This window comes from Colletotrichum phormii (genome assembly GCF_030913505.1).
Source record: "Colletotrichum phormii strain CBS 102054 chromosome Unknown BDP81scaffold_3, whole genome shotgun sequence".
NCBI lineage: Eukaryota > Fungi > Ascomycota > Sordariomycetes > Glomerellales > Glomerellaceae > Colletotrichum > Colletotrichum phormii.
Genome location: NW_026851445.1, coordinates 191,746 through 203,577, shown reverse-complemented (window position 1 = coordinate 203,577; position 11,832 = coordinate 191,746). Strand labels below are relative to the sequence as shown.

Genomic DNA, 11,832 nt, shown 5'->3' with positions numbered 1-11,832 from the left:
GGTCCAATGTGCCACAAAGAGATTGTGTATGCTATCTGCCGCCGACAAAACCACCGATTCCTGCCTCGCCTCTATCATGTCTGATTCCGCATGTCTCGCCTCCTTGGGCACGGGGTGGGTGCGAGCCTCGAAGCCGAAGCCGATGATTCGATCAGGGGAGCCGAAGCCGAACTTTCGGTGCCATGATCAAGATTCGTATTCTCATACAAGCCAGTAATCTCTAAGTCCCTAAAATCAGGATAGTTCCCCAGGTTTCTTATTCTTAAACGGCTGAATGCATGCAATATTTGACCTCGTTTAGGCATTTGGCCGCTTCTCTGGTGGGTGGGAAATGCGGTGTTCAGAATGCACGAGACTTTGAATTAGACCAAAGATCGAATGCAGTCTGAGAGGAGGTGCTCAACGATGCTGTTGGACATACTTTGAGCCTTCGAAATCTCTTTATAATAGTCTTCCTACGGGGTATCTAGTGCGATTCTTGAAGTTCCATCTCAAAATCGTAATTGTATATCGAAACAGGATAGTCCGCGACTGACCCAATCTTGTTGATCAGCTTCATGTTGAGCATTTCCAAGAACAGCCTGTCATTAGCTTCTCCATCGTAGTCGTCTGTCCATATAGAGTTGTAGTTCTCCCATGGCCTGTTGTTGTGCTCGTAACGCGGATGGTTGGAAAAGTAGCTGAGCTGCTCTGCGCGAAAGATCTCAAGATCAGGGCAGTTTTTCCTCAGATGCGCAAATACGTCTTCCCAGTTACCCCCGTCCCAATGGATCTTGACGTCGTCAAAGTTGACTCGGCGGATCGCTGAACCTTGTGACGATGGCGGGATAGCCGACAACAGTTGTAGAAGTGACGGTATGTTGGTCCATATCCGGCGAAGCGAGAGGTCGCACAGATGTTTGGTACCGAATTGGGAATTCCCCCACTGCTGAAGGTCCATGTTGAGATAATGCGTCGCCTCGATGCCAAGTGCCTCAAGGTTGGGGCAAGATGCCACCAAGGCCCAGAGTGCGTCCTGATGTTCTCTGTTGGGATAGGTTGCCTGCACATTACTCGGCGCAACTGATCCCAAAATGGTCGTTCTATCCCCGTCGTTATTTTCCTCCTCTATCTTGGTGTATTGTGCGCTTCCGCTCGGTCCAGTCTCGTCAACGATGACCAAACGTAGCTTCCTAAGGCGATTCCGGGCATCCTGAGACAGGGCACCAGCCAATTGTCCAATATGCCACGTCGAAGGTACCGCAAAGCTGAGATCCACCAAATATTGGAATCCCGGACTAGCCAGGCCGTGTTTAACTGTTGCCAAAACCTCATCCACGCCTTGCATGTCGTAACAATTTGCCATGAGATCATGTTTGCTGTAGGCTGCAGGGAAATCAACACTGAAGCGCTCTATGCGTTTGACAGTATCAAAAAAGCGTCGAAGAAGCGCGTGTTCGTTGTTCTTCCCGTAATGGAGCTCATGTCTAGAGCGTGTCGGGTCCGAGGTCCACCAATCTGTTGTCCTAAGTTTGTCGACATAGGAGTTTAAGATGATGTAGTCATCATCGACATTCTGACCTTCGAACCTGCATCAGTCTCGAGTCAGTCGTTCGTTCTTGTACAGGCAGTAATCTAAAGTAAGCTTGCTGGCGTTCTGCAAAATCGAGGAGTGCTCAAGACCCGGTCGGGGACAAGTTCCTTACATCTCAAAGTCGTACGAGTAAAGCCGCGAAAAAGTACGTAGTCCATCGAGGTCGTTGAGGCTGAGATTTCTGATCCAACTACATGGACCACCATCGGCCCCGTCACAGACTCGGAGAAGTTTTGCAAGACGACTTCGATCATCAAAGGGTACACTCCACCATTGGTGCTTCTGCAGCATTCTGATTACGGAGGAATTCCATTGGCGCGAGACCAAGCGCAAGTTCCAAAAGCCGCCTTCGATGGGGGGCAATTCGTCCCGGTTGAACTTCATCGACAAGCCAGAATCGTGGCGTGTATCGGCAGGGAGCCGCGCAGAGTGTGACGTAAAAAAGTTCCAGTCGTCTAGAGAATAGACGCCCCGGACCCTTGCCAATGGCTGGTAGACCACCAATCCATCGAGTATCTATCGCAGGCGAAGAATTAGCGGACTGCACACAACTGTGAACGGTAACAACGAACCTGATCAAGGATCTCATTAGGGAGTTCCATGTTGACCGAAATGAATAGTGACTAGCTCATTGAAATGCGGGACATCGATCATGAAATGATGGCTTTCCACACCTTAAGTGGTCGGGTGAGGTGTTGAGTTGTCGTTGCTGTGCTTTTGGTAAGTAGGCAGCAGCAGGGGCGGGCAGCCATCAGAAGTCGGGCTTAGCGCAAAATACATGAGGAGGTCGCTGTGGGATTAGTCAGACGCCCTATACAGGGAGCACCTGCCCTCGACCACTTTGATCCACGGGGAACTGCACAACATCGATCTTTCCTACTTCATAATCTCTTTCTTCCGAATACTATTCCGGCAATCTCGTAAATTGACCATTGGAAGTTTCCTGAAGTACTTGGCAACTGGCTGTTCGCATCTTCTCGGGGAGAAAATCATGTTGCTCGTGCTGGTGGGAATCTGCAGAGGCTATGTGGACACACTTCCTGTTCCATACTCAAGTCAAATTAACACTGGGTGACTAACAGACTACCCCCAACATGAACATGGATAATGTTTAGTGAACAAACGTTCCAAGAGGATTTTTTGTTCGTGCCTATATTACTCGTAACTCATAAACATTGCCATCGGTGCAACAGAACCTCCGACGAATCAAAGCCTAGAATCATGCTCAACGCTATTCAACGATCAGAGGGCCTCTCAACCTCGTTATTTTCATCTGTTTCTGCGTTTAAAACACTGACCGGGTTAAGACTCCTGACTTGCGAGCTTGAAAGGTCACCAAAAGGACCTGTTACGAATAGTGACTATCACATACGAAGGTAGGGTGTGGCAACTAGGCAAGGAGGAATAGAGTAAATTGCGATGTCGAAAGTGGCATCGGCGTTAGGTTTAAGTGAGACGATTGGAGCGGCAGCATGTAAATTAATGGTATAAGTAGGCAATGGAAGTCATTGGTGCCGGACTATTAACCTATTATCAATCTTTATCTTCTCTTCCATTAACATGAAATCTCACTCCAACTTGTGACAGTAGTTCTCATCAATTGATATATTTCTCTTCTAACACTAATCATTCCGATCCAAGATGAAGTTCACCACTATCGCCATCTTGCTTTTCGGTAGTCTAGTTTCTGCTGAAATTGCCGGGGTCATCTGCAAAGAATCTCCTAGGGAATGGGGAGTACGTGTACTTGCTGATCGAAAATCTCCATTGATTGCCGAATAGAAATTACAGCTATTCACAGAAAGGCAACTACAACGGCGATGACACCTGGGCGTGTGGTCAGAGGTGTGGCCAGGTCGGGTTCCACGCTCAAACAGACAAGTTCCAAGAACGACTTACTAACACAGTGCATTGCATTGACGAGAACGACCAACATGGCCATGCTGGAATTTGGTTCGTGTTCATCTCCTTCGAAAGTAGCTTCCTTGAGTCCTTTTTTATGCTCCTTCAAGCAGGCATCTGATAATAAATGCGACTGCTGTTGCTACTAGATACGAGGGTTATGGAACCTTTCAATCATCTGTCGCCGGTGGATGAACGCTGTTTCCCAAAATCAATAGGGAATTATTGGACTTTTTTGTCTACAAATAAACAAACTACTTACGAGGTACATGTTGAGAACACTTAATAGCACATGCAAATTTGATAGAACAGCCGTTGTCCTCAAATACTTATCACCCAACATAAGGTAACTAGTTGAATACATCTTTTAATTCAACGAAATTAACAGTCTCCAAGAAACCAAATGTTTCCCCCACCGGACCTTTAAGAGTGTAGATATAAACAAGACTCGTTGTACTTACTGATAAGAACGTTTTCTTGAAAAGTCAATGCAAGACTGCAAAAGTTGTCATGGGACTTCAAGCTGGACATCATGTGGTTACCTTAGGTACCTCATGCAGACGATCACCGGTGGGGGAACATCCGGCATGAAGTACCCACTTTAACAGGGTTATGCGCTTAGTCATCACATCGAGAATCTGCGAACCGATCTCAACCGATGCCAAGTTCTGCCGTCTTGAATCTCATACTGGATATCTCACCTGTAGGGGACGATGAAAAGCAGTATACAATGACACGACGTCTCGATGACGGCACAACGACATACGACCCGTTTACAGGCGTCCTCCCCGTCCTCCCGCCCGATGCACAGCTTCCGGACAAGAACCCGCGCAGCAACGCCGCAACCGCAGCATCGGCCGCCGGCGTGCGCGCCTTGAGCGCCCAGGCCATCGCCTTCTACTTCCGCGCTCCCGTCAAGGCCTTCTTCCGCACCCGCGTCGACTACCTCGCCTACGCGCGCAGCGTGCACCAGGCCCAGATCGAGCTGCTTGCCCAGGCCGCTGCGAAAGAGCCCTCGACCAAGCTGAAAGCGACGCTGAACCAGGCATGGTTCTACCTGCGGGGCACGACGCCAGGTGTGCTCACTTCTGCGGTGAAGCAGCATGGCTGGGGCGTGCTCCCGAACCAGGTCTTGCCGCCGCTCATCGCAAATGTTGGCGTCGGAGCTGTGCTATACACCAGCTACCTCACCATCCTTGGCAGCCTGCATGAAGAGAGCGGTAGAGCGACGAAGACAGTCTACCCACCACCACACCCGACGCAAACTTTCACCGCGGGACTTCTCGCCGGAAGCCTCCAGAGTTTCATCGCAGCACCGTTGGACGCCATCCAGGCACGGTATGATCACCGCGACCTCATGCCAACAGAGGGCGGGAAACCCAGGAGCATGTGGGCCTTTAGTGCCGAGAAGCTGAGGGAGATTGGTGTGCGTGGCATCTTTGCAGGATGGGGCCTGTCTCTCATGAAGGACAGTTTCGGTGCTGCTGTGTTCTTCAGCGTTTTCGAATATGTCAAGGCTCAAGGATACTACCGTTTCGTCTCATGGTACTATGGCGGACTCGAAGAGCACATTGTCGACTTCATGGCCCAAAAACGGCCGGTAAAGAATGGCAACCCAGAGGAAGAGAACAAGCAGCCTCTTATTATCCGACCGCACTACGCCATAGAGCCTATCTTCTTGCTCCTGGGAGGACTCAGCGCATCCTTTGCCCAACAAGTTGTTCTTCATCCCTTGACTCACGTGCAAGTGGAGCACTGGGATCGCCTCGAAGAATTGGACGCCAAGGCAGCGAAACTGAAGGAGACCAAGGGAACCGATCCATCACAGCGAAGGGACGGATGGAGGATGGCGAGAGCCTACTATCGGGCTTACAAAGAGACCTGGTCAGAATGCTGCGCAGAGGCCGCAAAGGAAGGATTGGGAGTGAGGAAATGGCTATGGCGCGGGTTCTGGTGGAACACCATCCGCCAAGTCCCCAGCACAAGCGCTGGGTTGATCATCTTTGAACTGGTACGACGGAAGTACGGTCTCGGCAGCGAAGAAGTTCGCATTATGGGAGACGGGTACGATATCTTACTAAACTAGAGCATTTGGCACGCGCGCAGGCGTTTTGAGGTTGGTATTTGGGATTCTCGACTCCACTAGGCATTTGTACAAATCACACCAAGAGACTCTTTTTCATCATGGACCGTTGGTATTATACGGAGTCGCAGCTGTGGCTTGCATGTGGCATGCGACACTGCAATGGCTAGTTTGTGGCACATTCGGGTAAGTATTTCCTGCAACTCCAACGCGCCGTGTTCTATCAGAGCAATAAGCTTCCACATTGGACGCAAAACACGGGGAAGTGGAGAAGACACGTTCATTTGATAATCACCGATGACGTCGGGGCACCATGCGGCTCCGGAAACTTTCCCTAGCATCTCTCCCCTCTTTGTCTTCCTAGAGTCGTCTCATGATACGTAAAACCACAATACTCAGATCCCATCGATCCATCAACGAGATGGCCAACATCCCAGAATCAGACAACGTGGTGCGCGTCAAGCTTGTCGATACGACAACTGCCATGGTCGGCGTGGCCGAGTCCTTCGTTCAGCCAGTCGCCAAGGGGCACGAAGTCATCAACTTTTGCTCGCTAGCTTTCCTCCTTGAACATGAGAAACTCGGCAAAAAGGCGATGTTTGATCTCGGCGTCCGGAAAGACTATTGGAACTTGCCCAAGGGTGCCCAACAAGGAGTGCTGGGACCGGATAGCGTCATCTTTGGCATGAGTGTACCAAAGGGCATTGATGAGGTCTTGACGGATGGAGGCGTAGATCCAGAGTCGATCGGCAAGAACCTTCCCCTATAACTCAAGTCCTATGAGCTTTCTCTCACAGCAGACCTCATAGATTAAGTCAAACCCCCCACTTCCTGGCACCCCCCTGTTTCTGGCACCACAAAAACGATGGGATCACAACCCGACCTCCTCATTACTATTAACTATTGATCCTCAACCACACCCACTACAATACAGCTGCCAGCCTCACTAGGGCATTCAGAGTCGCTGGATTCAGCCGTGATAACCTCCTTTTCACCCGCTTCGATTTGAGCCCGATGGATATCCCTGATGTTCGCGAACTTCGTGTTGGGATCGATTTGAACAGTCTTCCTCTTCCTCACTGCAGCGTTGGTAACTTGAGCCCTCAGGTGAGCTAGTTGCTGCTGGGCAGCTGCCAGTTGCCAGGCCTGCTCTGTGAAGCCTTTTTTCACCTTCCTGAATAGCAGCCGTTGAGTGCTGGTATCATTGTCGAGTTGGGTGTATAAGTGCAGTTGACCGCTGAGCTCTGCCAGCTTCCTGGGTGTCGACCAGACCACTGCAGAGGAGGCAGAATCCCATGGCTCAACAGGGGTAGTTTGTTGACCATTATGGCATCGCTTTCTGCCCTGACTAGTTGGTTTGGGTGTGGTGGGCTTAGCAGGAGGCTCAGGTAGTACCATAGGGTTCATCAGGGGCTTAACCATCGCCACAGGGTGTAGACCAGTCCACTTCCAACCACTTCTGATGTTCGAGACTGATAGACCAGCAAGTCGAGCCTTCTGGTAACAGTCCAGGAAGTTCCTTTTACCTATAATGGTAGAGTCGTTCCATTGAGACAAGTAACCGAGCTCCTTCCGATAGGCTGACTTAACAGGGCTGAAGACAGACTGGTCAAGAGGCTGGAGGACATGAGAGGAGTGTGGTGGTAAGAACAGTAAATGGATATTGTTAATATAGCAATTCCACATGAAGTCTGTCGTCGTATGACTCCCATGCCCATCCACAATCAGCAGTCGAGCCTCCCCCTCAGCCTCAGGCATAGTCTGTGGGATGAACACCTTCTCTAACCATTCAATGGCAGTTAAGTCTGTAGTCCAGCCATTATCTGTTGCTGTGAACTCCCACCCATCGTATGGAACGAGATGTAATGGAAACCACTGCTGTTGGACTGTCTTCCCCTTGAAAATGATAAGAGGACGAAGTGCCCTACCCAAGGCTGAGATACACTCAATGATAGAGACCCATGCCCTCGACCCAGGTTGTTTCTTGCGAACAGACGTCGTCTCAGCCATACCCAGCACTAACCCATTAGCTCCCTGACCCTCGAGGATGCCAGTCTCATCCATATTATATCTGTTGGCTGGTTTGATGTCCTTGATCTCAGGGATAGCGAGGAACTTAAACCAGTTCCTAATGACCTCAGTAGATGCCCCATTAACGCGTCTAGAATCGATAGAACGACTTCTCTGAACCTTAATGATAGGGTTCCTTCTCACAAAGGCATAGATCCAGCCTTTTCCCAGTGGTTTGGTATCCCCAGCAGCAGCCAGAACTCGCTCTGCGAATTCCTTCACCTGTTGGTGCGTTGGTGCGAGGCCCAGCGAAGCCTGAATGCGAACCCATTGTGCCAACTTACTCTCCTGGTCAGGAGACAGCCTCTGCCAGTCAGCAAAAGCCACTTTCCTAGTCTGACCACCTTGGAGACGTAGTTGGAGGGTTGATCGTGGTATCCCATACTCCAATGAGGCTCTCTTTTGACTCTTGCCGTTTGAGATGTCCTCGAGAGCCTGACGAAGCTGATCTTCGGTATATTGAGGCATTAGATATAGAAGAAGGTATGTGCAAAAGATGAGCCCATTTGGACGCGAATTGAAAATGTTGTGATAAAAGGAGGTTGGGGGTGGGCATTGGGTTGTGGTGGATTTTCGCGTTTTTGTGGGTGCCAGAAACAGGGGGGTGCCAGGAAGTGGGGGGTTTGACTTACTGCATCTGGTCTCACGCCCACTTTGATCACCGCGGAGACGTATCCGTCTTTCCCAAATCAACAACGCTGGTCACGGGGCCTAGATACTTCTCGTCGAAAGGCAGACCCGGGGGAAGAGACGATCCACAGGCGGCAGCAGAGTTCGAAGGCCGGCCGCTTGAGGAGGCTAACTTTGACAAAGGCCTGATGGTGGGCAAGTTCAAAGCCCAAGACTTCTTTGGCGATGGTTCCTTCTACCTGCTTGAGGCTCCGGGCCACCAGCCAGAGCACATATGCGGTCTCGCCCGGACCACGCCGTCTTCGTCCCCGGAGGGAGCCACCTTTGTCTTCCTGGGCGGTGATATTTGCCATTTCGCGGGCGTCTTCCGGCCGTCCGAGGATACTCCGCTCCCGGATGGAATTCCCGCCTCGGCCATTGCATTGCGTAGAGATTGGGCGTCAAAGGCCGTATGCCCATGCTCCCACTTTACCCCCCATCATCCCAACGCGTCGGACGAGAAATTGGCTTCGACCACGCCCTGGTATGAGCTACCTCGTGGGGGTAAACATCCCGTCTATACAGACATTGACCTGGCTACCGAGTCGGTTGCAAAGATGCGTGAGCTGGATATTAAGGACAATGTAATGGTCTGCATCGCGCACGACGCAAGTCTGCTGGATGTGTTGCCGGCCTTCAACAAGCAGCCAGAGAGGGACATCAATGACTGGAAGACGAAAGAATGGAAGGCGACGACCTACTGGAGTTGGTTGAACGAGGTGTCCGTGGACGGCAAGACACCACACGAACCGGTGGTGGAGGGCTTTTGGAGGGACGGCAAGAAGTGGGATTACGCGGGATACTTGGAGACTCTTAAGTGAGACTGCGCGATTTCATAGCTGACTGGAGCAATTGGAATGGGAAGGATGGTTACTATGATGTAATGAATAAATACGATGATGCTATCTGACTGAGAAAAGAAAGTGAACTGGGATTGAGTGAATAGATAAAGGAGAATTCCTGAATCCTGATAACAAAACAAGGAGAGAGCTCCCCTGCGCGCACCGGCAAATGTACAGCCGCTCTTAATGCACAACAAAAAACCTCGCAACGATGAACTATTCCTCGACTATTTACTCTCCTCTGCCTTCTTTGCTTCGGAAGCGACGTATTCGAAAGCACTCATGTCAGGCTCGCACGTAGTTCCAATCTCGGGCATCTTGCCATTCTGGAAATATTCACGGACGATATTGTCCACACAGCTCGAGGGGTGGTTGGTATATCCATGCTAAAGGAAATGGCGGTTAGCTTCGATGTTGCGCAGCTAGTGTTTTGGAGAGCACTTACACCAACACCGTAGTGAATAACAGCCCGACTATTTCGGAACCGCGCAGAAATCTCCCATGCCGTATTCTCAGGGGTGGCCGGGTCCCAATGACCATTGATGATGAGGGCCGGGAAGCTAGTCCTGACGTTCCTCAAGGCGTTGAGGTCAATCTTCTCCGCGGCATCGAATCGCCAGCGGGAGCAGAGGAGGCGCAGCCTGGCACTGGCTTCGCCGAAGGAGCTGCCCTCCCAATGGGTTCGGTAGATGGAATAAAAATCATCGACGTTCTCGGCACGGAAGGACGAGTCCGCGCAAGCAATGCCCCAGACGCCGTAGGTGCCGCCTTCGTTCCATTCGGACAATAGTGCATTGGCTGCTGGGATGAGGGCACCGGTCCAGTTCCCTGTCAAGGCGGCGTGGACTCTCGAGACGGCTTGAGGATACTGTAGCGGCTTGTAGAGTTCTGTCAGCAGACCCATTTTAAAGAGGGACACGAGGTCGTCTAAGGCGTTGGCGGTGTCGTTCTTGTCGTTGATCTGCTCCTCGAGCAGGGTCTCGAGTGCCTTCATTAGGCTGTCCCCCGTGGTGTCGGCGCCGGTAAAATTGGCCAGTACGCAGGCTTCGGGACCGGCCTCGACGCACTCGTCAAAGAGGTGGTGCAGGGCGCGCTCTGTGTCTCTTTGGCCAGTTTTCCAGGTAGTGTCTGCATAGTCGTCCGCGATGAGATTGCTGTCCAAGACGAGACGCCCTACGCGGTCGGGAAACATGGAGGCGAAGACTTGTCCGAGAACGGTGCCGTAGGAGACGCCCCAGTAGTTTACCTTGGGGCCTTGATCGAGGGCGTCAGCGATCGAAATCATGTCTCTGGCTACGAACGGTGTGCCGACGAAGCGGCCGTATTTGGCATTGTCTCTGAAGCAGGCGTCGGCTGTGACTTTGTAGCTTTCCCAGTCTGTTGTCTTGATGCTGTTCCAGATATCACCCTTTGGTAGCGTCTCAAAGTCACGTCGGGTGACGGAAGTCTGAGCCGCTGTTACGTTGCAGATGTATGGAATGGTTTTACCAGTGCCTCTGAGAACGTGTGAGAAACGTGCGTGGTGAAAATAGGGTTATGATATGACATGATGCTCGCTCACCTAGGATCGAATCCAATGATATCATAGTTGCCTCCGACGATACTATAATCACTGAGTTAGCATAATGGAAGCAACGATGCCGACCATAACCTACTTGCGCAACTTGAGACCCAACTTGGCTACCGACTCGACGCCGGAGCCGCCTGGTCCGCCTGGGTTCCATAGCATACTCCCCATGTGGGGTTCTTTATTTGCGCTGGCCTTGATCAATTGGAGCTGGATGGTCTCGCCGGAGCTCAGACTAGTGTAATCCAGGGGAACCTCAAGCTTGGCGCACTGAAGCTTCTCCGGCAAAGCGTCCACCACAGCGTTGACAGCGTCCCCAAAATCCAAGTCGCATTCTGTCCACTGGATGGATGACTTGTTTGATGGCGCCGAAGAATTGTGGTCGTCTCTCCGGAGGGCGAGGTGAGCTTCAGTCGGTACTATCAGGGCGCTGGCTGAGCCCAGCAGGAGATGGCCGATCAGGGTGTTTTGCAATTTCATTATGACCGATTCTGAGAGTTGAAATATTTTGGTGTGATGTGTGATAATTCAAGAGATATGAATTTCATCTATGGCACCAGCTTGCAGTCTTATATGTGCAATGAGGTGTGAGAAGGATGTTGATGGTGAGGGGATCAGATTGGCTAGAGTGTATTGACTGCCCGGATAATGACTATCAATTCGTGAAAACAAGCAAAAAGACAGGGATTTAATTTCGAGGATCGAGGCTATGTGGCTGACCCGTCGACCGGTAAGCTTGATTCGTCAAATCATCTGTGGTAAATAAGGCGTAATTGCTGGCCGGCAATTACGGATTCGTTTTTGTACGACATCATCGCAATATCTTATTCCATCATGTCGAAGCTGGCGCCTTGGCAACGAAAAGCTGAGCCCGAGTGAGCCCACAGAGGACGTCCAAAGTCGCAACGAGGCAATTACGTTGCATGCGCAGTGAGCTTACATGCCGACCTAAAGTCGCTTTCAGCCCTGCTTGTCTTGAACTACAAGGGACAACTTCGAACCTCATTGGGAAGACTGGGTGTTAATGGGGATTGTCAGCAATCTTGGCAGCACCTACGTAATTGCTCTGCTAGGCTTTTACCCTTTTGGGGAAAAAGAAGTAGACAGGTACAAAAACAATAAGCGG

The 11,832-nt window shown here is 51.0% G+C and overlaps 5 protein-coding genes across 5 annotated transcripts; 3 read left to right on the top strand and 2 right to left on the bottom strand.

The window, feature by feature from the left end:
• Window positions 1-374: 374 nt before the first annotated feature.
• Window positions 375-2,280, bottom strand: BDP81DRAFT_417528 (uncharacterized protein). The gene is made up of 3 exons (XM_060589632.1): window positions 2,146-2,280; window positions 1,686-2,089; window positions 375-1,568 (listed from the first exon to the last, which is right to left on the bottom strand). The coding sequence occupies exons 1-3, from the start codon at window positions 2,173-2,175 to the stop codon at window positions 467-469; spliced, it is 1,536 nt and encodes a 511-aa protein (XP_060449456.1). The 5' UTR covers window positions 2,176-2,280; the 3' UTR covers window positions 375-466.
• Window positions 2,281-4,205: 1,925 nt separating this feature from the next.
• Window positions 4,206-5,561, top strand: BDP81DRAFT_445859 (mitochondrial carrier domain-containing protein; the record flags this gene model as incomplete). Its single annotated transcript, XM_060592003.1, has 1 exon — window positions 4,206-5,561. The coding sequence occupies one exon, from the start codon at window positions 4,206-4,208 to the stop codon at window positions 5,559-5,561; it is 1,356 nt and encodes a 451-aa protein (XP_060449455.1).
• A 146-nt stretch (window positions 5,562-5,707) lies between these two features.
• BDP81DRAFT_123635 (uncharacterized protein) lies at window positions 5,708-6,428 on the top strand. Its single transcript, XM_060581637.1, has 2 exons — window positions 5,708-6,307; window positions 6,368-6,428. The coding sequence occupies exons 1-2, from the start codon at window positions 5,932-5,934 to the stop codon at window positions 6,370-6,372; spliced, it is 381 nt and encodes a 126-aa protein (XP_060449454.1). The 5' UTR covers window positions 5,708-5,931; the 3' UTR covers window positions 6,373-6,428.
• Window positions 6,429-8,446: 2,018 nt separating this feature from the next.
• BDP81DRAFT_445858 (uncharacterized protein) lies at window positions 8,447-9,118 on the top strand (the record flags this gene model as incomplete). Its single annotated transcript, XM_060592002.1, has 1 exon — window positions 8,447-9,118. One exon carries the CDS (start codon window positions 8,447-8,449, stop codon window positions 9,116-9,118), a length of 672 nt encoding a protein of 223 aa, XP_060449453.1.
• A 248-nt stretch (window positions 9,119-9,366) lies between these two features.
• On the bottom strand, window positions 9,367-11,186 carry BDP81DRAFT_504101 (Alpha/Beta hydrolase protein; the record flags this gene model as incomplete). Its single annotated transcript, XM_060595614.1, has 4 exons — window positions 9,367-9,525; window positions 9,585-10,635; window positions 10,701-10,742; window positions 10,795-11,186. 4 exons carry the CDS (start codon window positions 11,184-11,186, stop codon window positions 9,367-9,369), a joined length of 1,644 nt encoding a protein of 547 aa, XP_060449452.1.
• Between the last annotated feature and the right edge of the window lie 646 nt (window positions 11,187-11,832).